Raw genomic sequence first — 24,640 nt, 5'->3', positions numbered from 1 at the left:
GATTGGATAATTTGGATCTCTGATATGGTTGAGTACGTGAAGTTGGTTACTTGATACAAGTGTACGTAGAGAGAGTATACTATATATAGATCAGACAAGTTGATGCCAAGTCGTTTCAAGGTTGATGTAAGTTTGGGTCCTACCTACATGGCTCACATCTGGTTTGATTGTCGGCTTCTCCTTTATTAGCTCCTGTTTTCAAAAGAGAGAGAACATGGGTTTCTTCCCTTTCTTAACCTCAGTGCAGCAGCAGTGGCTTTAATTACCTATTGAGGCAAAAGGCAAGAAGAGAGCAAGGAAAAGATATGGGTCACCATTCTTGCTGCAACCAGCAGAAGGTTAAGAGGGGTCTCTGGTCCCCTGAAGAAGATGAAAAGCTCGTTCGGTATATAACCATGCATGGCTATGGCTGTTGGAGTGAAGTACCTGAGAAAGCAGGTCCTCTCTCTCTCTCTCTCTCTCTCTCTCTCTCTCTCTCACAGTTGTATATATCATACAATAACATATATACTTTTGTGACGCAGGGCTTCAAAGATGTGGAAAAAGCTGCCGCTTGAGATGGATCAACTATTTGAGGCCAGACATCAGGAGAGGCAGGTTTACACCAGAAGAGGAGAAGCTCATTATAAGCCTGCATGGTGTTGTAGGAAACAGGTTTACAATTAGGGCCTTTTTTCTTCCTACTTGCTTCTAATTTGTTTGTGATAATTGATAGGCTATACTTGATGTTTCACCCCAATAAAGACTAGACTTAGGCTAGTGACCACTACACTTTGATCAGAATCACTTTAGTTGGTTTTGCAGTGTTAAGTATCTTCTGGACTTATATAATCTGCATTTGGGGGTTTGTAGGTGGGCTCACATTGCAAGTCACTTGCCTGGGAGGACAGACAATGAAATAAAAAACTACTGGAACTCATGGATCAAGAAGAAAATAAGGAAGCCATCAACAAACCCAGTGCCAGCAATGACAGCACTTGTGCCTAAGGCAGAGCTAATGCAACCGAGTTACTGTTCAAATCAACTGAAATTACTGAATCAAGAACTGATGACAAAGGCACCAATTCAAGAAACCCTCTTTTCTTCCCAATGCCCACCTTTGATGTTTGACATTAATCTGATAGATGGGCTAACTAGCAGTACTAGTAGTAGCAGTACAGCACCACCAGAGCTACTCCATGAAGCCGCAACAGGTCCAAATTCTGACTCTTGGCAGATAGATGTAAACAAACATGAAACCCAAGCACTGGCACCTCTTCCTCCTTATCTTACTCCACCTCCACCTCCTTCAACATTTACAGCTCCTGACATGTATTCAAGTTATTTGCCTTCTTTGGAGAATGTAGAAGCCATGGTTCCTATGGAGGTTCAAGCTTGTTGTATGGAAGAAGCTGGAGATTTGGGCTTGGATTGCTTAAGGAGGCAGGACTTGAGTGAGTGGATTGAGTCTCAGTCTTGCCCAAGCTTTCTAATTTGGGATCATCCCATTGAACCACAGCTGTGTGTGGAAGGACTTGTACCTGTTTCTTCAAGTGATGCATACCCCTCTTCATTATAAGGCTATGAGGTAGTGTTTTTATTTATCGAATCCCACTCTCCATACTAATTTTCATATTGGACTGCACGAATGAGTGGTAATTTACAGGGTTTGTTTATCATATGTGTGTGGTTGGAAGAGATATGAATGTGGAGGATGTAATGAAAGCAACTATGCAACGTTTGATGTAGATCGAAACAGAAGGGTGAGGAAATAAATGGGTCAAGCAAGCCCAGCAAGTGATTTCAGATTTGGTTTGACATACTGATATAATCTTTTGCAGCCTTCTTTCTATTTCTTGGTTATATATAAAGAGAACCTTAAGTAGTATTTGTTATGTTGCGATACCTTGACTTAAAAGATGGACTTGTACCGATATATTTTGGGGCAATAATCTGAATGACCCAATGGATAGACTCGGTTACCCAATTAAATCTATATGTGTATCTTACATTCTCCTTTGAGGTCATATTTTGAAATTTGAGATTTTTGCCTTAAACTTTTTGGGTGAGAGTTTTTGCCATTTTGGTCTAGCAATTGGTTCAAAGATCTCTATTCTTTTCTTCTTCTGAAAAGTTCTTCTTCATCTGTGGTGCAATACACTGCATGTGTTGGTATGTGAATGATGTAGACAAAGGGTACTCCAATTTTGAAAGACAATACAAATGATGATCTTCACTATTAATCTTGAATGATGGTATAAGAAAATAGTAAAACTTCAGGATTTTCTCAATCCAAGATGGAGACTCACTCAACCCTAGATGATTCACTCAACTCTTTAACACAAGTGTGTACAAACAAATATTATCTTCCAAGTAATGACATCTTTCCATGATGGGATTACACACACAAAATATGTATATTATACACGTGTGAAATGAAGATTAAAAGTAGAGGGAGAGAGAGAGAAGATGCGTGGGGGTTGAACGGTCAACAATATTAATTGCTCTTGATCATTGGAGTTTGGGTTTCATCAATGAACCACGTTAAATCTTTGTATTCTTTCGTACTATTTATATTTCAATTTGTAATTTGTTGGTATTTGTTCTAACGGTATTAATTGAGAATCCCATTCAAACGGTTCTGTCCCTTTTCCTTTTATGCAGTTTCACCACCATTAGAAGAAATATCTTTATTTATAATCCTTATTGTTTTTTACCAGTTCATGATCATGTGATGGAAACAGCAAAGAAGAACCTCCTCTTGGAATCTCTACATTTCAACCTAATCTTGCTTATGATAGAAGATGTTAATTTGCAATCTGTCTGGGAAAGAAAGAGAAAGATTTCTAGTCCCATCTTCCATGGACCAGTAATGAACATTTCAACCTTCACATCGATTGGCTTTAGTTTTTAAGGTTCAGCTGGGAAGGAATTACGTTTGCAATCAGTGGACACTGATAATGATCTAGCAACATGCTTTGAAAAGATAAAAAAATAAATAATAAAAATAAAAATAAAAATAAATCAGCAACGATGTTCATGAAAAAGAATTATGTTTTTGTTTGGCTGAAGTCTCAAGGTAATCCCGACAGAAACTCTGAAAGCGATACCCTACTATCTAACCAGAAGAAAATGATTTATATAGGCCTAGTTGTATGGCACGTATAACCAAATCAGCAGAGGATAGAACGATTAGATGGGGCATGAAAATATCATTGGTGTTTTATTATCTATCAAAGAAAAAAAAGGGCATTTTATGAGAAAACACATTCTGTGTTTTTAGGGGTCTAGTTTCTTATAATCACGGTAACTTGTTGATTTTATCACCAAAGGGTTGTTCAGTTGATAGTGATCATTAATTCTTAGGGTCTGTATGGTTACATGAATACAGGGACTTGAATGCAATGGGATTTCAAATCTATGGATTTATGGTTCAAAAACTTAATTGTTTGGTTAGCCTCAAATCTATCGAAGTTCGTAGAGTTCTGTCAGGTTACTCCGCGTGAATTCACAAATTTCATTCATTTTATGCTTTGGGTGATACCTAAGAATGACTTAATTCATGTTTTTTGGCAAAAAAGTGAAATCCCTAGATATCATGAATCCATGAATGTTTTACCAAACAGGAATAAATCTCAGATTCATGAATTGAGGGATTTGATGAAATCCTTGGATTCAGATAATCAAATAAGTATTTAATAAAAAGGTCATGAATTTAATTCTCCCTAATATATATATATATATATATATATATATATATATATATATATATATATATACATAAAATCCCAACCCTCTAGTATAAAATTACTATTTTCCTGGGGAAAAAATGATAAAGTTGTTGGCAATATTTCAATATATCAGTGATGTGGTAATGCATTATGGTGAATTGAAAGGGCTAAAATAGTCAAATAATCAATCACAAAACAACTGGGGTAGTTTGTTCATTTTATAGAGCTACAGAGCCAAAGCAACTATAGAGCACCTTAAGTGAATGGATTAGGTCCGTATATTGTATTGGTAAAGGCACAACACAACAAGTGAAGACCCAATGTATCAGAAGCTACACAATAGGGATGTCTTTGAAGCTATTTTTGGAAGGTTTACTAGTATATTTGGGTAAAACACTCTTCATCTGAACACTATCTCATCGCATTTTGGCTCTAGCATAACTTGTTTGTGTGGTCGTGCGATAATAAAGCAAAATAGAAGAGAGTTGAAAGTTTTGGCGAATTTCAAATAGCTTCTATTTTTCCCCCCTCTTTTTTCTTGGTTTTTATTCAAGTTGTCTTAGTTGTTTTTGTTTGAGTCAGGTAAGAGAAAAAATTAGTGTAGATGCTGTTTTGAGAACTTTGGCTGGATTGGAGGATTGAATTTTGGTATTTAATAACAAAAAGATTTTGTTTTATGCACTTAACATGATAGAATGGAGATGAACCTGCGAGAGAACTTATGATCGAGCCCAGCAAATTATGGTGCACTAATTTTTTTTTTTGGGTAAAAATTGATGGTGCACGATGACATCTCATTAAATACTTTCACGTACTAAAGAAAAACTTCATTTCCTACGTCAAGAATGGTTCTAAAATATCCTTCATAAGGGTCTTGTTAGCAAGTTCATTTTAAATGTTCGTAACTAAATTGTTTCAAGGCTTTCTGGACAAAGTCTTTTTTCTTCTTTTCTTTTCTTTCTTTTATATATATATTAGATAAAACCACTGAAACAAATTAGCATTGTCTAAGCATTGGGAGCTGATGAAATAAAATTTTCTTGCATGATGATGACTCTGGATTGAAGTGATCAATGGAGGAGCATATATAGATGTGAAATCCATACGTACAGGAGAGGCTTCATGATTGTTGGGATTACTCTTTAAAAGGTAATAATCTGATTCTGTAAATCCCTATTTTGAAAAAACAAATGTTGCTCATTGAAGCAACAATTATCATTCTAGGTTGTAGTTGCAATCAAAAATGAGTAGCATTTACTATACAAAACGAATCTTAGTATGGGTATTGCATATCCTGGATGTTGGCAACCGCTAATTTAATTTTAATTGAGTATTACTCACTTGCAGATTTAAATACAATCAGTTTTTTACTAGCAAATTGAGTGATGTGCTAAATGGAAAATTTAAAAGTTTGCATGCAACCTACTCAGAAAGAAAGTTCAGCCATTTAGGTATTATTTTTGCTTTGGAAATCGAATTTGTCACCAAGGATTGCAACTTCTGGGTGGAAATTGATGATGGGAAAGGTGATAATTGATGGGTTGTTGAATCCTCAGTGGCGACTCCATTTAATATGTATATAGCATGTTGGGATAAACCCCAATATGCCTAGTGGAACGAATACAAAAACAAAGACAAGAGACAACAATTTACTTGGTTCAATTAAATGACCTACATCCAAAGATGAGTCCAAAAGACTCAAGATAATATGTCTAATTAAATCAATGTAAAGTTGGGTACAGAAGAACTCTCAAATAACAAATACAACATCTAAGAGAAAGAGCCCTCAAGAGATCAACCAAGAATTTATGGCATTACAACACCGACCACCATAGAATGACCTCACCTGGAAATGCACAACACCAACACATCCACGAGCATTACGGAGCTCAACCGAAGACAAACAAGCCATCAAACTACAACCATCAACCTTCAAACCAGAGAGCAAGAAAGACAGAGGAGAATCACACCTCAAAGAGCGAGAGAAAACCCAACGTATAATACAATCGAAAATAAAACCCCAAAACCCAAAATGGGGTTTATATATACAACATAAGAAAGGAAAAAAAAAATGCCCTTCTAATGGCATAAAAAATACAAGTAAGTCACCTAAAAGAGAATGACAAATATGCCCCTGTTAAGAGAGATATTCCAAGATCCTACACCTTGACACTAATTTTGGTTGTGCATAATTACCTGAATCACAAAGAACTCATCAAAAAATAAAAAACAAAATGAGAACCTTAAACAACAAGCACCTTCAACATATTCAAAGCAGTTTTGAACTTGTTAACTGGTAACTTTAGTCAAAATATCAGTATGATTGATAGAAGTATCAATCTTAAAAAGCTTGACTAAGCCTTTGGAGATAATATCTCTAATAAAATGCAACTTCATTTCCACATGTTTAGTATGGTCATGAAACATGTTATTCTTAGTGAGACAAATAGCCCTTTGAGAATTACAATATATAGAAGATCATATATCACCAAAGTCAAGTTCTCTAAGAATACCCTTAAGCTTAAGAGCTTCTTTAACAACCCCACACTAGGCAATATACATAGCCTCAATGGTTGAAAGAGCAACCACATGCTGAAGAGAAGACTTCCAACTAACCAAGTTACCACCAATGATAAACACATAATCGGATAAATATCTTCTCTTGTCAAGATTAGCAGCAAAATCAGAGTCACAATATCCAACAATGTTTAGCTTATCACCACAAGCATTATCATATAATAGTTGAAACTAATTGAATTTCGCAAGTATCTCAAAATCCACAAAACAACAATCCAATGAACATCACATGAATGACTCATAAATCTACAAATCAGTCCAACAACATAGGCTAAATCAGGTCTAGAACATACTATTGCATACATAAGAGAACATACGCAGGTTTGATAGGGCATTTCGATCATAGTAAGTTAGTAACATCAAAACATGATTTTAATTTAAACTGTGCACTCAAAGGAGTATCAATAACTCTACAATTAACACTTCCAAAGTTAGTAATCAATTTATGCAAGTAACCAACTTGAAACAAAGTAAGAAAACTAGTAGATCTATCTCTAGATATGTCAACACCAAGAATCTTTCTTGTAGTCCCTAAATCCTTCATTTCATACTCAAATTTAAGAATATTCTTTAACTTACAAATCTGAAATTTATCTTTACAAGCAATAAGCATATCATCAACATATAACAAGATATAAATAAAAGTATAAGGTTTAAATTCACAATAGTACACACAATGATCACGGTAGCTTCTTTTGAACTTATTTTTAAGCATAAAAACATCAAATCTTTTGTACCATTGTCTAGGGGACTATTTTAACCCATACAAAGATCTCAACAACAAACAACCTTACCTTTATTTCATTTTCTCACAAAACCCTCTAGTAGACTCTTGGAAATTTTCTCCTTAAGTCTTCCATTCAAGAAGACAGTTTTGACATCCATTTGTTCCAACTCAAGATTAAATGTACTAACAAGAAATAAGGGAACCTGAATAGAAGTGTGCCCAACCACAGGTGAAAACACCTTATTGTAATCAACACCTTTAGTTTGGGAATAACCTTTAACTACTAACCTAGCCTTAAACCTAGTTTTTTCTACTTTAGGGATCCCAGACTTAACTTAAGCTTATAAACTCACTTACAACCTATGATTTTCTTACCCTTGGGTCTATCTTCAAGCTTCCAAGTTTCATTCTTAGCTAACAAATCCATCTCTTCTTTCATGACAACTAACCACTCACCACTTTCAAGGCTGTCTAGGGCTTCTTTAAGGTTCTAGGCCCACTAACTTCTAACTGATTAGCAACACCAAAGGCAAAAGAAACTAAGTCTGAACTAGAAAGCACACTTTCACTCACATTAGCAAACCTAGAAGGCTTCCTAATCTCTCTTCTAGCTCTATCCCTAGCCAAGAAATAATTATTCTTGGGGTCCTTCACCAACCTCTTGTTTAACATCTAAAGAACCACTAGGTGATTCCAAATCAGCCTCCAAATCCATAGGATTAGGGGTATCAAGTTCAACATTAGGTCTTCCCTCAAACTCCATTTCAATAAGACTACCATCAAGCTCTTAGGTAATAGGTCCTCTAGACTTAGGCTTGACAAACTCTAGTCCATTAAACTTAACATCTTTACTCCCAATCACTTTCTTATCTTCAAGACACTACAACCTATAACCCTTAAAACCAAGAGTATAACCTAAGAACAAACACTTTCTACCCTAGGCTCTAATTTTCCCTTACTTTGGTGGACATAAGCAACACACCAAAAGGTTTAAGAACACCATAATCACAACCAGCCTTAGACCACATACTTTCGGGAGTTTTAAAGCCAATAAAGGAACTAGGAGACCTATTGATAACATAACTAGTTGTACTAGCAACCTCAGCTCAAAATCTCTTACCTAAGCTAGACTCAATAAACATACTCCTCACCCTATCCATGATAGTTCTATTCATTCTTTCAGATACTCCATTTTGTTGGGGAATATATGTACAAGTTCTATGCCTGGTAATGCCATACTTCTTACAAAAGTCAAGAAATTTATCATGACAAAACTCAAATTATTATCCGTTTATAAGTTTATTTATTTTCTTATTAGTTTGATTTTCAATCATTACTTTCCATTCAAAAAAACTTATAAAATACAATAGATTTATCTCTAAGAAAATATAACCAAACTTTTCTAGAATAATCATCAATAATAAACAAGAAGTACTGTGCACCTGAGAGGGATGGGGGAACATTGGGAGAGCCCCACAAATCAGGATGTATATATTCAAGCACATGAGAGGTCTTATAAGTAGAATGTAAAAACTTAGCTTTATAAAGCTTACCTTTGTCACATATTTCACAAAACTTTAAAATTTCAGATTTATTCAGTTTTAAGTGACCATTTCTACACAAATAACCTAAGCCTTTGCTACTTATATGACTTACTGTTCTATGCCACAATTCCACCTCACTTAGCTCTTCACTAGCAACCAAGGTGTGAAATATCGATGAAACTCGTCGTTTCGCCCTCTATCGAAACCCTCGAAACAGTGAATTTCGTCGACATCTCAGACAAAATTCGAAAGAACTTTTTTCAAAATCCAGGATATACAGCAATGATGTAAGGTGGTTTTTTCAAAATTCAGCAATTATGTCAGTCTGAAAATCCATTTTATGTCTCACGGTCTAATCGTCAAGATTCATAGATTCTCTATCATATTTAATAGCATTATTTATACTAGCATGCGATTCAAGCAAAGAACTCAATATCAGGACAACAAGAGTGTTATCATAAAGCTCTTCATTAAGATCAGCTAAATCACATGATAATTTATAAAAATCTTTGACATTATCAGATAAAGATTTAGAAGCATCCATTTTAAAACTAAACAATTGTCCTTTCAACAAGGTAATGCTAGGTAGGGATGTGGTTATATACAATTCTTCAAGTTTAGTCCATACCTTATCAGCTTCAGTACAATCGCTTACTCTTCTCATAACATTATTTTCCAAATGTAAAATCAAGGTTCTATAATATAACTCCACCATATTAGTCTTTTCTTCATTAGTTATAGAGGATGGGAGTTTGTCAATACCTTTTAGAGCCTTATGGCAGTGATTTTACACAAAAATTGTAAGCATTCTATTTCTCCAAACAACAAAGTCACCTTTGCCTTTAAAATTTTCAAGCTCACATCGGGTAGGAGCCATGACAAAGAAATAAAAATAGAGGGACATAAGAATGTAGTTTCGAGATTAAGATAACAAGAAATAATGAATTTCAGAGTACTGAAACAATACAAGAATAACAGTCAAGAAGTTTATTTAACACAAGGTACTATTTCAGATAACAAAAAACAAATATAATATTATAATCAAATAAAAACAAATTAAAATACCTAAATTTATAAACAAAAATAAGCAATAGCAAAAGCCCAAAAAATTCAGACAGTTCTTTGTAACCGAATATTAGAGACCTCAAGAACAAACAAGTTTGATTAGATTCAAACCAAGAAAAGTAAAATTGATGCAACAATCAAGCAATATAAGTCTTATCACTAAAGTTTTACTATCAAAACCTAAAGGACAACATCAATTTAACAAAACCTCACCGAATTGGGTAGCCAAGAATTGGGGATTTTTAGAAACATAAATTAAACAAGATATGGAGAGTATAATAGAGACTTTATAAACAAGAAATTAATAAAGAATTTAACAATTGAGAAAGACAAGTGCATACAACTTTTAAACAGCCAACAACCATGGCTCACAATCCTTGCTCTGATACCAGAATGTTGGGGATAAACCCCAATATGCCTAGCGGAACAAATACAAAAATAAAGATAGGAAACAACAATTTACTTGGTTCGGTCAAATGGCCTACATCCAAGGATGAGTCTAGAGGACTCAAGATAATATAAATAACTAAATCAATATAAAGTTGAGTACAGAGGAACCCTCAAATAATAAATACAATATCTTAGAGAAGTAACCCTCAAGAGATCAACCAAGAACTTATAGCATCATAACATTGAACACCATAGCATGATCTCACTTAGAAAAGCACAACTCCAACACATCCACGAACATCACAAAGCTCAACCGAAGATAAACAAGCCTTCAAACCGTGGAGGGAACCAACCACCAAGCCTCAAACTAGAGAGCAAGAGAGACAGAGGAGAATCGCACCTCCGAGAGTGAGAGAGAACCCAACGTATAACACAATTGAAAATAAAACCCTAAACCCAAAATAGGGTTTATATATACAACATGAGAAAGGACAAAAATGTCATTCTAATGACATAAAAAATACAGTAAACCACCTAAAAGAGAATGACAAATATGCCCCTATTAAGAGAAACATTCCAACATAGCAAGATCTTATAACTACCTATCAAGTCCTTTCAAATGGCACCTGCTATGTGCAGATCTTTTAATGTCTTTTCTTACTACTCACTCTCTTTCTGATATTGTGTAGAGTAGGATATTTGATGGCAATGACACATGGCATTGCTCCCTTACTTGGAATTCCAAATTCCCTACATGGAAAGCTACTCTACATCTTCTTCGTTCTTATTTCACTAGAGTTAAGTACATTAAGCGGTGGCACTTTTTTCATAAAAGTTGAAATTGCATCCCTGGATATTACTAACAAAAAAAACATTCCGGTTGACTTAGTTGTTGGAAAATGGAGTTCGGTTTCTACTATTTGCCTAATATGTAGAAGTATGACAAAACTCTCATGCATAACTATTTTGATTGTGATTTTTTAAAACGTATTCTAGCTGTAGGAGTCCTTAGCATAAGATTTGAATATATAAGTGCTGATTTCATACTAGAGTTTTGTATTGCATGAAGTAATGACTTGAAATGGAACACTCCAATTATGAATTGGTTCTTCTCTACTCTTGCTATCCAATTCTACCATGTTTGGCAAGCAAGAAACCAATATTCACATCAAACTAAACTCCCAAACCTAATGATGTTTTAAACACCATTAATTTTGGGTGTCGGCATTGCATTTAGAGATACCTAGTTCGACATCATCTCATGATTTAAGCACTTGCCATTCAGAACACACACAAGATCATTATTCATGTATGTACTGCTCCCTTGCCTATGTAATATCATTAATACAAACTAATCCAGTTTTAACGGTTGCAGGAGCTCAACCAACTAGGTTGAAAGGCTAGAGATGGAATGTTATTTTGGTCTGCAAGAAGAAAATTGTATATAGTAGGGTGGATTTCTGCACTTTTGACTCAAAGGATGCAATGATTCTGGAAGGCATTGCGGTTGGAATTCATCACGCAAAAAGCCAAGGAATCTGCAATTGACCACCTGTGGATCAACTCCACTAAGTTATACCCCAAGCTTAAAGCCTCAACTCAAAGGAAACCTATCAATTGTATAACTTTTTTGGTAAGAGTACAACAATTAATATTGCAAAGGGGGATGCTACTGAGAAGCCTATTACTTATTTCTAGAATAAGATTTTGATGATCCTAAAAAAGAAGAAAAGAATAAAAGGAAGAAAGAAAAAAATGCCCTAGAGTCCCTTGCCATTGAGATGCTCATTGCGCTTGATCTATTTACTATTTTCATGACTTATTCCTTTTACTCCTAATTCCTTGCTTCTCTTCTCTTTCCTTTTTCCATCAAGTAAGGCGTGTCCCTTTCTTCGCCCTTGTGCTTTACTAAGTCATGACTTTTATGTATCTTTTCCTTCTCTTCACTCCATTTCTTACCCTTTGCATTTTTCCCTTTGTTTATTTTTCTACTAACTTCTATCTTTTCTTTGTCAAAAATTTCTCTTATCTTCTAAGCTTTTTCCTTCACAAATCTCTGCTTCTATTTTGTGTTCCTTTACCCATACTATTTCTCTAGTTTCCCTTATTCATCATAATCTGCTTCTATTTTGTGTTCCTTTAACCATACTAATTCTCTAGTTTCCCTTATTCATCGTAATCTAATCATTTTGTCTTTTTTTTAAAACATTCTAACGAGTATATTCTTAAAGAATCTGCACAGGATCAATATATTGCTACAAATAGATATTTAGATAATTAAAAGAAACCATCACACATGGCTTACTATTTGGCTTAAATTCCATTACTAACCTCCATGCACAAAGTGATACAATCTATGCAAGTTGCTCAAATGATAGATGATCCATTTGGTGGATACACAATAGTCCTAGGTAATAGTCTGCCTTCACTAGTCCACCTGAAGAGAAGCTACAATTACCATTTTTTCAAGAGAAGCTATATATAGAGCCTTAGCAAATGCCACCGCCAAGGTAGTCTAGCTACAATCACTGCTACAAGAACTATGAACCAAATCCCCTATTCTATGGTGCAACAATCTAGGAGCCACATATCTCACAGTAAATCCAATATTTCATGCTCATATAAAGCATATCGAAATGGGTTTTGACTTCTTTCTATATTAAGTTGAAAACCAAAAAAATAATAAATAAAAAAAATTAGAGGTTCGGTCCATCTCCATACGCGAAGAATTTGCAGATATTTTTATGGAGGCTTTTGCCATGAAGAATTCAAGTCCAAGTTGAAGATTAAAAAAAGCCCAACAAGCATATAGCATTCCTTATTTCAATTTATGCATTTGATGGGAGGGTTGAGAAATGCTTTGATACCAATGATGGACTACAACTCTTCAAGTCTCAACTTGCAAGAAAGGATTAAGGAAGAAATTAGGCAAGGGAAATATGACTGAAGAGTCTTTGCCCCAATGAAAGACATGATCATATGATAACTCATTTTTCATGATTTTCCCTTAAGATTACATCCCATTTATGGCACACAATTTATGCTTCCATAATATCCTCCTTTAGATTAAAGTCATCTTTTGACTGGCCATGCATGGATGGATAAGTGAGTCTAGCTGTCCCACACCATTTAGGTAGCAGTTTCTAGGGTTGTAGGGGTAGAATAGTAAATTCCAATCCAGTGACCTGCTATAAATTGCCCTTCTTCTTTCTCTATGATCAATGTGAGAGAAGGATGAGCGGCTGTACCCTATTCTCCATTGACAGTGCAGTCAATTTCGGGATGAGCGGACGTAACGCTATTCTCCATTGATAGTGAAGTCGATTTTGATCACCTACCCTAGTCTCCGTTGATAGTGAAGTCGATTCTGATCGCCATGGCTTTAGGTAATCTTACCAAACCATGTAAATCTTTGTATGCATCCCATAGTAGTTTGTTTGTCTGAATTTTATTCTTAGCTACATGCTTTAAGTTCAGTTTTCCTTTAATTTGTGAGCCCTCTTTTGAAGCACTGCTTGTAGTTCTTAAACAGTGGGAAATGTGCATCCATGCATGTTGATCTCTTGCAGCCATACTTGTCTCACTGAACCAGTGCTAAAAATGAAGGATAATTTAGCTGAATTGAACTGTTCATCCATGCATGACCTGTTGATCTCCTGTTGATCTCTTGTTGTCTCATTGCACAATTACTAAAAAAGGAGGAATAATTTATTTGAATTACTTTTTCTATGGCGAACTTGAGAGAAGCATGCATGGTAAAGCGTCTTTGTTTTCAACCTTTGATGGGTTTCATATCAGAGATCTTGTGGGTCAAGAAGATTCCTAATTTGCTTACTCTTGGGTTGTTCTATCTAGTTTTATCCAATTGTCTTCGCTTGCTTTCTCTTATTTGTTCAAAAAATTGATCTCTGTATAAGACATGTCGGCAATTTCATCTCTGTTGTAACGAGTTTTGGGAGAAAGAGACTTGCAAGCTTCAATGGAGGATTGGCTCTCAGACAAGTGTACGTAGAGACAAGTCGCTTCATGGTTAGATGTAAGTTTGCGCCTCCATCCGCTGTGATTGTCTTAATCTCTCTTCTTTCCTTTTCTTTTCTTCTTCTTCTTCTTTTTTATTTTAATTTGTTTTAATTTGTTTTAATTTGTTTTGCTTATTTTATTTTTTTTTGCTCGCTTGGTTTTCGGATGAATGTCCAATTTTCCTTAATAACAATTATGTTCCTCCAAAGAGGCAAAGAAGGCTAGGGTTTCATTCCCCTCGTCTTCTTGACCTCAGTGCAGGCTACAAAAGTCGAGAAGAAAGCTAAAAAAGATATGAATCTACAGCGAGCTCCACATTCTTGCTGTAACCAACAGAGGGTTAGAAAGGGCCTCTGGACCCCTGAAGAAGATGAGAAGCTGTTTCAATACTTAATCAACCATGGACGTCCTTGTTGGAATAAAGTCCCTGAGCGAGCAGGTTTTCTCTCTATTCCTCTTGGTCTTGTGTCACTGTGTGTGTAAATGTGTGGCTGTCGTATGATAACAATACGCTTTCGTGGTGTAGGGCTTGAAAGGTGTGGCCAAAGCTGCCGTTTAAGATGGATCAATTATTTGAAGCCCGGAATTAAGAGGGGCAATATCAGCCCAGACGAGGAGATTCTCATCGTCCGCCTGCATAGTGCTTTAGGAAACAGGTTGAGGCACATCTTCTTCTTCTTCTTTTTCGTACTTCGAATTAGTTTTGATCCGCTGCCTCCATTAGACACCTCCTTTAAGTCTTTGCAGCCGTAGTTTTTATGAAACCTGCAATACTTGTTCATAATCCGTTCTTTTCAGCTTGAGTTGTATGCCTTTACTTTGCTTTATTAATATAGTTGAGAATGTTCATATATGCGTATGTCATTTCTATGGTTTATAGTTGATTTCCTTACATCAGTCTAGTTTAAGTATCCATGTCCGTGCTCTTTGTGCTTCCTAGCTAGTGCATGCATTCAATCTTGTAAGGGCATGAAAAGGGTGAACTCTTGACTAAGATTGTTGTTTCATGTTTGTCTTGGCTGTCTAACCGTTTTAGACATTTGTTCTTCAATTTAATTTTGCTGATCCTCGAAGTTCTGAAGTTATTATCTGCCTTTGGTGTTTGTAGATGGTCTGATATCGCCAAGCATCTGCCAGGAAGAACCTATAATGAGATTAAAAACTACTGGAACTCAACAATTAAGAAGAAAATAAAGACCATACCAGGATACATAGAAGGCATGGAAATGATTCCAATAAAGCTGCCGCAACCTGTTTACTGCTCAACGGAACTCAACCTCGCGAATGAGGAAATGGTGACAAACACACCAAGTAACCAAACTGATTCTTCTTCTTCATCCTCAATTTTCATGTCCAACGCCAATTTGATGGATGGGCTCACTAATAGTACAATCTTAGGGATGCCACCCACAAGCACAGCTGAAGCAGTGGCAACGGTCAGAGCACCGAATGCAGAACAAGGGCAATTGGGTATGTTTGAGAACCAAAGTGTTAGTCAGGGGCATGCTTCTTTCCCTAATGATCTTCCTCCGCCTACACTTGACACTTCTTCATGTTATTTGCCGGTGTTGGAGAGTGTGGAAGCCATGGCTCCTATGGAGGCTCAAGCACTTGCTGTGGAAAAGGATAGAGTCTTGGATTGGGATTTCTTAGAGATGCTAGACATGAATGAATGGGATGATTTTCCCTCCTGCTCAAGCTTTGCACATCGGGGTCAGCCCAGTCATGACCCACATATATCTGGGAAAGGAAACTCAGGCATTGCGTATTGGGGTCAGCCAATTGACCCACAGATACCTTCGGAAGGAGGCTTAAGGATTGACCCACAGATGTCTGAGAATGGAAGCTCAGGCTTGGCACATGGAGGTGAGCCCTTTGTCCCACAGATATCTGGGGAAGGAAGTACTTCTAGCTTTGCATGTTGGGATCAGCGTATTGACCCACATATGTCTGGAGAAGGAAGCTTTACCTTTCCAGGTTGGAGTCAGACTATAGACCCACTGATGTTTGGGGAAGGAATTGCACCTGCTTCTTCAACTGCTGCATCCGGGCTTTATCCTTTCCCCCCTTCATTATAAGTTATGTGGTAGTGCTGCTGTTGCTCACTCTGATACTCAATTTCATGTTGGACTACAAACTACTGGAGATTCAAAGGGTCTATTATCATGAGTGTGTGTCTGGTTGGTAGACATATGAAAGGTGGGAAATGTTAGGATAATAAGCATGTAGTGTATCTTTGATGGAGTTTGGATAAGTAGGGTTATGAAGTAAGTGGGTCAAGGAAAATAGTTGTTTCAACTGTGGTGTAACTATATATACTGATATAGCCCCTTATATCTTTGTGCTGTCTCCGTTATATACAAAAACCCCAAGTATTGCAGTTGAGATTTCCATTTTCAAATGGTGGTTGGTTGATTCCTTTTCTTTTTCTGCAGCTTCACTAACGTTAGAAGAGCTCTCTCTTTCTACGATCCCCTTCTTCCTCCCATGCTTTTTCCAAGTCATCACTGCATGGTGGAAATAGTAGAGAAGAACCCCATCTAGAAAGCTGCATAAATTAGCTTAGGATAGAAGATGTTAATGTGCAAAGAGAGAGAGAGAGAGAGAGAGAGAGTGAATAATCCTATTGAGTTAGGTTTGGTCTTGTTCCTTGTGGTAGATCTACTAGAGTTCTCTTCCTTGTGGTGGATCAACCAGAGCTCATACATTGTTTGCATTTTCAATTCGCATAAGGGTTCAATTTTATATATGAATCAGTGGAAATCATGAAGTAGAAAGAAAAGCCAATGCTAAGCTGGTAACCTTTGGGTATCCCAATAACAAATAGCATCTATTTATCAGTTATTTTGATTTATCCATTTGATGCTTGTGAAGATGTACATTAATGCAGCCTTAAACCCTAATTACCACACAATTCATATATGGTTTTACGTATTGACTTGGGAGTCCGGATCTGCGACCCCAAGGTTTGTGCTCCCTAGACGCTTCTGGACCACAAAATAAAGGGGGCATAGGAAATTGGTGTGGGTCCCGCCTTCTCTAAATTTTTTGTCCGTGGGCCCCACCTAATTTTGTGGCTGAGAAGTATAAGGTTTGTGCTCCCCATCAGGGATGATGATCCAAACTCTTGATGAGTCTAGATCTACGACCCCGATTGTGCTCCCTCGACACTTTCAAACCACAAAATTCAGGGGACCACAGAAAATTGGTGCTGAAACCCTATATGTAAATTACAATTTCAAAAACATGTCCTAAAAATGATAAGGGTAACTCCCTGAAAGTGATCGTATCCTGATCATGTCTTGGACATTGTTTTGCTGTAGTTTTGCTAATGAACTGACAATTTCTTTAATGGTAAGATACTGAACTCATTTAATAGGCATTCCTCTCCATTGATGGTGAAGCAAATTTTCAACTCACCATGGGCTTACGTAATCTTACCAAACAATGTAGATCTTTGAGTTCATTGAATGATAATTTGTTTGTGACTTATATTAATTTATGCACATTTTAGGTTCAGTTTTTCCACTATTTGTGAGCTCTTTTGTTGTGACTAACGTGCGTGGAAAAGAATGCATGTTCAACCCGGTTTTGCTCTGACCCTAAGGAGATTTCAATTCTTGTGTTGTTATTCACCAATTGATGTTGAACTGTATTTGTTTTCACAAATTTTCTTGATAGGTCTCACATCATGGATCTTGTGGGTCACCATGAAAACTAATTGACTTACTCCTGGGCAGTTCTATGATTCTATCCAGATTATCCAATTTTCTTGTTTTGTTTCTCTTGTTTATTAATATCACTATACAAGACATGTCTGCAATTTTATCCCTGTTTTGGCAGGTTTCAGGAGAGAGACTTGTCAGCTTCAATCATGGATTGACTCTCGGACAAGTGCACGTACAACTCTACTGCTACATGTGCAAACCATGACAGCAAACAAAAGGCAAGAAAAAAGACAAAGAGATCACCAGAAAAAGAGAAGAAACCAAAAGTTGATATGGGCCCGCGGCTCACCATTCTTGCTGTAACCAAGAAGATGAAAAGCTGGTTTGCACATAACCAACCATGGATAAGCTTCTGTGGTGTAGGGCTTTCAACTTTCTGAAGCCGGGTATCAAGAGAGGCAAGTTTACTCTGGAGAAGGAGAAACTCATTACAGCTTGCCTGGTGGTGTAGGAAATAGGTTTGAGGCACCTTTTTCCCTCCTAACTTGTGATTAGTTTGATACTGTTCCGCTATACTTGATATTGCACCATGACAGGACTAGTATAAGGGAAGTTACCAGTACACTTATATCACAAACATTTCTAACAAGTTGCTCCCTTTCCAATTTCTGCACTGCACTTCACTACAGGTACCTACTCGTCTTTTCCTCTAAGTTATGATTGTGCGATGAAATCTTAGTACTTAATAGTGGCCCCCTCTTAAATGTATAGTGGTATAAGAAAGTATATTTATTTTTCGGTAATGTACATTGAATGATCGAATTTTATTTATGTTTGTGGTTGCCAATAATAGGATGTACATGTGGCAACTTAAAAAGTACACATCCTATGTCCTTTTATGTTTCGTAATAGGTTGCACTATGACTTATTGCAAAACCTTTAGGAAGGATCCCTACAGTAGTGAATATGGCGAGACTTATTACGTGATCTTATTTGGGAACAACTCATCGTATATTAGTTTCCTAATATGAGTTGGTCTCTTGATTGCTTCTTCTTTGTATGTATCAGCTTGTGTACAAATTCAGATATGATAATGAAAATCTCAATCACTAGAATTCAGCTCAGTCCCTAACATGAGTGACCCAAAAAGAAAAAAAAAAAAAATTTAAGTTCTAACACCTGAGGAGGTTATACTCTCAAGGTTAAGCCTAGAAGAAACAAAACAAGAATAATAATCTACTTAGGAGCAAATAACACGATCCACGATGCAAATGGTGAAAAGTTTTGGGCAACCAGTACCGTCTAAAAATCCACGTAGAGAATTAGGGTGTTTGCAGCTCTAAAAAATGAGTAAGGCACCAATACCATAAACAGCTTCTGCCTCCATGGGAGAAGGGCAGTAATCCACAATATTACAGCAATATCATGGATTGCTTCTGCCTGCATGGCAGAATGGGAGTAAAACATATATATTACAGCAATTCTGATCAGCTGAAACAAAATGACCAAAACTAAGACATGAAGACTTCAAGCACCATCAGGAGAGTAAAGTGTAAGAAATGTGGCAGAAGCAAAAATTTTTGCCCATATCAGTGTTATAATGCTGTAGCATGCCAATATTTAGGACTGATCATTCCTATAGTGAAATCAAGTCCAAAGCACTTTCTTCTCTACCAATTACCATTTAAGAATCTTCTGAGGTAAAAGGATAACTGATTTACATGGTTGAACCCTACTATTATATTCCCAGGTTGATGGACATTTTAAAACAAGTATACCTGGCATTTCTGCCATTGATGATGTTGCAGCATTCCCATTGAAGTTATTCCTTTTCAGAATACCTTGTCTTTCACTCTAATTGAGAATCACCTTGTGCCACACCTGATCCATGCATATGCTGAACAGTTGTATGATCGAGTTGCTCGAGTTGAACATGTTGATCATGTTCATTAATTGGTGTGCTCAACATTGTATGGATTCATTATTAAGTGAAAAATCACACATGTATGTATGATAATTTCCTATTCAAACTTTAGCCAAGCAAGGATGGCGTACCAAGTGTCTTTAGGTCCCCATTGGATGATTTTAAATTCCAAATTTGAACCTAAACCTTGGTTTAATCTCACACACTCATGACAATAGATTATATTGATCCATGAAAATGAAGGATGACCAGAAATGCATTGAACAGTCTATCACCATTGTCTCCATAGAATTGCAGCAAAATTTTCTTGCATTGCCTTCATACTCAAAAAACTCTTGAATAGAAATGCCAAAGGTAACCATATATATCTGATGTAAATTAGAAGAGGTAGAAATTAAGAGAAAAAGTGATAGCACATAGATGGCTGACACATTGGTGCATGCGATTTGACTCCTATTTTCATCTTAAATCGTATACTTCTCTTGTCTCTCTCTCTCTCTTTCTTTCTTTCTTTCTTCTTCTTCTTCTCATAGATTGGTACTCATGTATATCTGGCTCGTTCTGGTAAGCATTTTTTCTTGGTTATCTTATTGTATTCTCCATGGGAAGTTAGTTGTTTTTGCATGTTTTTCTTTATGTTGCATCATAGGTTAACTGAGATGAGTTCTTCTAGAAATTCTGGCAGCCTAACCTCTATTGCATGGTTACTTATCATCCTGACACCCACATGATAAATTATAACCCATTTCTAACTTCAATACATCTAAGCATTAAAATTAGAGTCGTTGATAAACGAATAATAACATTTACTTTTTTGATAATTGGGGATAATGCATGGCACAGGGGTTAAACTTACGAGCTAGGATTATGAATCCAAGGTGAATCTTTGCATTACAAGATATAATCAAAATCAAACTGTTAACCACTTTTAGTGGATGATCGTGTAACTTTAGTCCTAATTAGGATCAAATACTATGATTTGTTTACACAATTGTAAATGTCTTATTTTTTAGCTTTGTAGGGTTAAGTATTTTGTTAATGTAATTACTAATAATATATTTCTTAACCCAAAAAACTGATAATAATGAACTGTATTCTGCAACATTTTGTCTTACATATTAGTTATACTCATCTTCCCTTTTTTGTTAGGATGTAAATCAAGTCTCTCCCTCCACATAAAATTTTTAACTGAGGAAATATAAGAGTTATTTTGGTTCTAACCTATTTGGTTCAGTTTCAATTGAAAAATAATAATAAGTGTTGAGTTAGACCCAACACCAAATAGAGAACTCATAAATTGGAATTGAAACTGGCCCAGTTTATTCAGTTTGATTTGGTTCTAGCCATTTTGTTTTCAGTTTTGGATTTAGTATTAGAAATCCACATTAAATGTCGGGCAAAGTATAGGTTTTGTTGGCATTATTAATTAGGTTGGCATAATTACGGGTTACTTATTAAACATTTTCTTTTAGAGAGGAAGAATATATCACCTTGAAGAAACCCAAATTACGTATTAGATCGATCCCTCTAAAAACACTTGCTATTACACTAATTGTTTTGTCTTTACTCCCCAACCCATTTTCATAACCAATGTATCTAGGTAAGTTTTCAAGCACCTTAACTAATTCTGGGGAGAATGGGGAGATGTGGAGCTTGTGTAGATTAAGGGGAGAGAAGTGATCATGACCTAGCTCCAAGAGATTTGAACTCATAACTTTTTACTTGATGAGATGTTGGTTTGTAGTATTGCTATTAAACTGATTGTTATGTCTTCACTCCCCAATCCATTTTTCCTTAAAAAAAAGGCCCCTCCCGGAATTGAACCGATGAGTGACATCGTATGAAAGCTACGTGACTCTTGTCTTGGAAGCGCTAAGATTCTCATCTAAGATAAAGAGTGCCCCAAAGGGCTACCCATTTTTTTCTCTTAGATGTTAATAATTGTTTTTAGAGGGATCAATCTAACTTGTGATCAGGGTTTCTTTAAGGTGAATGCTTCTCCCTAAATTAGGGTTTTGTGATTCTTCAATCTTTTTCTTAAATTCTTAAAATATTCGTCTCTTTTTTTTGCTTGACCCCAAAAAAGCACTCTGGGATTCAAGAGCAAATGGAAGAATTCCAAGGGCAAATAAATTTTTGAGAAAGATGGTAGATGAATAGTGTTGCGATAAGAGGAAGACGAATTAGAAGAAGGGTTCTTTGATAAGTTTACATCAAATTAAGGGTAATTTAGCCATTTAAAATATTAGGAAGTATTACACAAGTAACTAATCACGTAGGGGGAAAAAAGGAAGAAGAAAACTAACAGGATCTTTTGTATTTCATAACCAATGTATCTAGATCAGTTTACAAACACCTTAACTAATCTTGGAAAAATGCAAAACTTGTATATATTAAGGGGAGAGAAGTCATAAACTAGCTGACTTTCATACTTTTTACCGATGAGGTGTTGATTTTAGGTGTGCAAGTTTGGCCCTAGCGGCCCTGACCCGCCCTAAGCCCGAATAGGGCTTGGGCTAAAGATTTTGGCCTTAAGGGCGGGTTAGGGCCAAAATATTCTGGCTCTGAACTAGGGCCAAAATATTCTAGCTCTGAACTAGGGCCAAGGGCGGGCCTGGGATTACTCTCTGGCCCGCCCAACCCATCCCAGCCCGTCCTTGATTTTGGCCCTAATCTTGGCCTTGATTATGGCCTTGATTCTAGCCTTGCTTATGACCTTGATTATGTCCTTGATTCTTGGCCCTAATCTTGGCCTTAATCTTGGCCTTGATTCTAGCCCTGATTTTGGCCTTGGTCTTGACCCTGATATTGGCCCTAATCTTGGCTTTGATTTAGGCCCTTATTTGAGTCTGGACCCTCCACCTATATGGAGAGGAATCAATTATAATACACATGGATGAATATTTGACACTTGTCAAATTTTAAAAACATGATCATGTTTTGTGAAAAAATTAATAAAAATAAATTATATCTTCATTACCAATGTAGTAAGCATCCACCTCATTTTGGCCCGATATTGACCCTAATTTTGGCTCTAGTCTTAATGTTAATTTGACCTTAATCATGCATTAGATTTTTACCCTAATCTTCACATTAACATTGATATAACAATAAGTCTCGACTTTGACCTTCAGTCATTTTGATAATATTAGACTATGAGTTCACTTTTTGTATTATTTTTAAGATAATTTTTATTTTTCAAATTAAGTCATTTTTAGTTCCAAAAAATCATTGATTTTTTTTGGATTAAGGCGAGATAATATATTATAAATAATAAAAGCTAGTATATAGAGAATTAATATCTAACAAATCTACACCCCAACTTCTAATCATGAATATTGACATCTTTCTTTTGCCTCCAATATGATATTTTAGAGAAATAAAAAATAAAACTTATTAAGAATAGATAGCTATGTTTGTAACTAAAATATAATTTTCTTTAACTGTGAAAAAAATATCAATACTAAATTATCATTGATTTACTTATTAACAAAGTTTTGAATATCATTTTTTTTTTTTATAAAGATATCAATGGGAGGGGTTTTCAATTTCCATCCCCAAAGTAATGGGAGATGTTTTCAATTTTCATCATCAAAGCAATGAGAGACTTTTCAGAGATCAATATAGAATTATGGACTATGAGTTTATTTATGTTTAAAGCAACACTATCAACTTATTGATTATTTTATCATTTGGTATGAGATTGAATCATCTTATATTTCTATGAATTTTATTTTTAGTTTATTTATGATACTTTTATTTTTTTTATGAATTTAAATTTGTTATTTTAGGTCCAATAATATGATCAATTAAGGCTAGGGCCAATATAGGGTCAATCAGAGCCAGATACAAGGCTAAATAGGGCCAGGGATAGGGTCAATCAGGGCTAATCAGGGCCAATCAGGGCCAACCCATCCCGACCCGGCCCAATTAGGGCCAATTAGGGAGGGAATGGGCTTGGATTGGCCCTATAAGGCCTAGGGCCAGAGACAATAATTCTTGGCCCTGAACTAGGGTCAGGGCGGGAATGTGCTCATATTAAAATATATATGGCTGGGCTTAGGATTGCAAAAGCCCGACCTGGCCCATGCAGCCCTAGTTGATTTGTTATCAACTGAACAACTTCTTGAGGTTCCAACCGAATCTTTTAATAGAGTATGACAGATTGGATAATGGGATCTTAACGTCTAGCTTTCAGGGAGATACATGTATATTCAGATCACAGAACATAAGTACACATAATTAATTCCAAGTCAAAGAAGATCCATGTCACTAAATACACGAAAAGGAGAAAATGATGAAGAAATAATAGAAGATCGACTTTCACAGTTTCAACTAGCGTAAAAGCTTACACCTAAAAGTAGCAGATAATGTGATATTGAAAAGAAAATAACCGAACTAAGTCAGAGCACCACCACTCATTCATTCTTCACTTTGACTAAAACCAAATGACTCGAGTACATAAAAACATTTCATGGAGCTCTAACAATAATTGATTTGTTTTCAATTTTCTTTATCAGTTTTCCTTCTCTTTTTCCTTCTGGAGTAAAGATTTCTCCTTATCAATAACACCTTACTAATAAAACAAGAAGTCATAAACTAATAGTTTCTTTTAAGATCCGAATCAAAAGGAAGAATATAGTTATATAGCAAAAAAAAAATTTAGACAATAAAACAATCAATTGACAAAAAGTATGAAAAAATAATATAGTTATACCGTCAAATGGTTACTCAATTGGTAATAACTAATACCTTTTAGTGAAGAGGTCGCAAGTTTAACTTTATTGATTGTACATGTAATAACCCCTACCTACTAATACAAAAAATAGAAATAATTATTGTTGCCCCCAAATACTATAGCATAATTATTTCCTCAATTGTTATAATTTTTTGAAAAATTTCTCCAACTTTAAACTTTGTCTATAATTATTGATGCTCCTACCGTTGAACTCCGTTAATTAAGTGATAACATGACATATTTGATTTATTCAAAAACCTTAAAATAACTTAGAGGT

At 35.8% G+C, this 24,640-nt stretch overlaps 1 protein-coding gene across 1 annotated transcript; it reads left to right on the top strand.

Annotated features, from left to right (window-relative positions):
- Positions 1-245: 245 nt before the first annotated feature.
- LOC149029907 (MYB-like transcription factor 4) lies at positions 246-1,896 on the top strand. Its single transcript, XM_089151916.1, has 3 exons — positions 246-438; positions 525-654; positions 853-1,896. Exons 1-3 carry the CDS (start codon positions 306-308, stop codon positions 1,556-1,558), a joined length of 969 nt encoding a protein of 322 aa, XP_089008042.1. The 5' UTR covers positions 246-305; the 3' UTR covers positions 1,559-1,896.
- Positions 1,897-24,640: the final 22,744 nt, after the last annotated feature.

Source organism: Hakea prostrata, chromosome 1, assembly GCF_041222555.1.
Source record: "Hakea prostrata isolate BN-2017 chromosome 1, UWA_Hpros_2, whole genome shotgun sequence".
Lineage (NCBI taxonomy): Eukaryota > Viridiplantae > Streptophyta > Magnoliopsida > Proteales > Proteaceae > Hakea > Hakea prostrata.
Note: the sequence above shows the minus strand (reverse complement) of the source record. Positions and strands in the feature narration are given on the sequence as shown.

Coding starts and splice junctions, on each gene's coding strand:
- LOC149029907 (XM_089151916.1), top strand. CDS start 306: ATGGGTCACCATTCTTGCTGCAACCAGCAGAAGGTTAAGAGGGGTCTC. Junction 439..524: donor TGAAGTACCTGAGAAAGCAG/GTCCTCTCTCTC, acceptor TTTGTGACGCAG/GGCTTCAAAGATGTGGAAAA. Junction 655..852: donor CATGGTGTTGTAGGAAACAG/GTTTACAATTAG, acceptor GGGGGTTTGTAG/GTGGGCTCACATTGCAAGTC.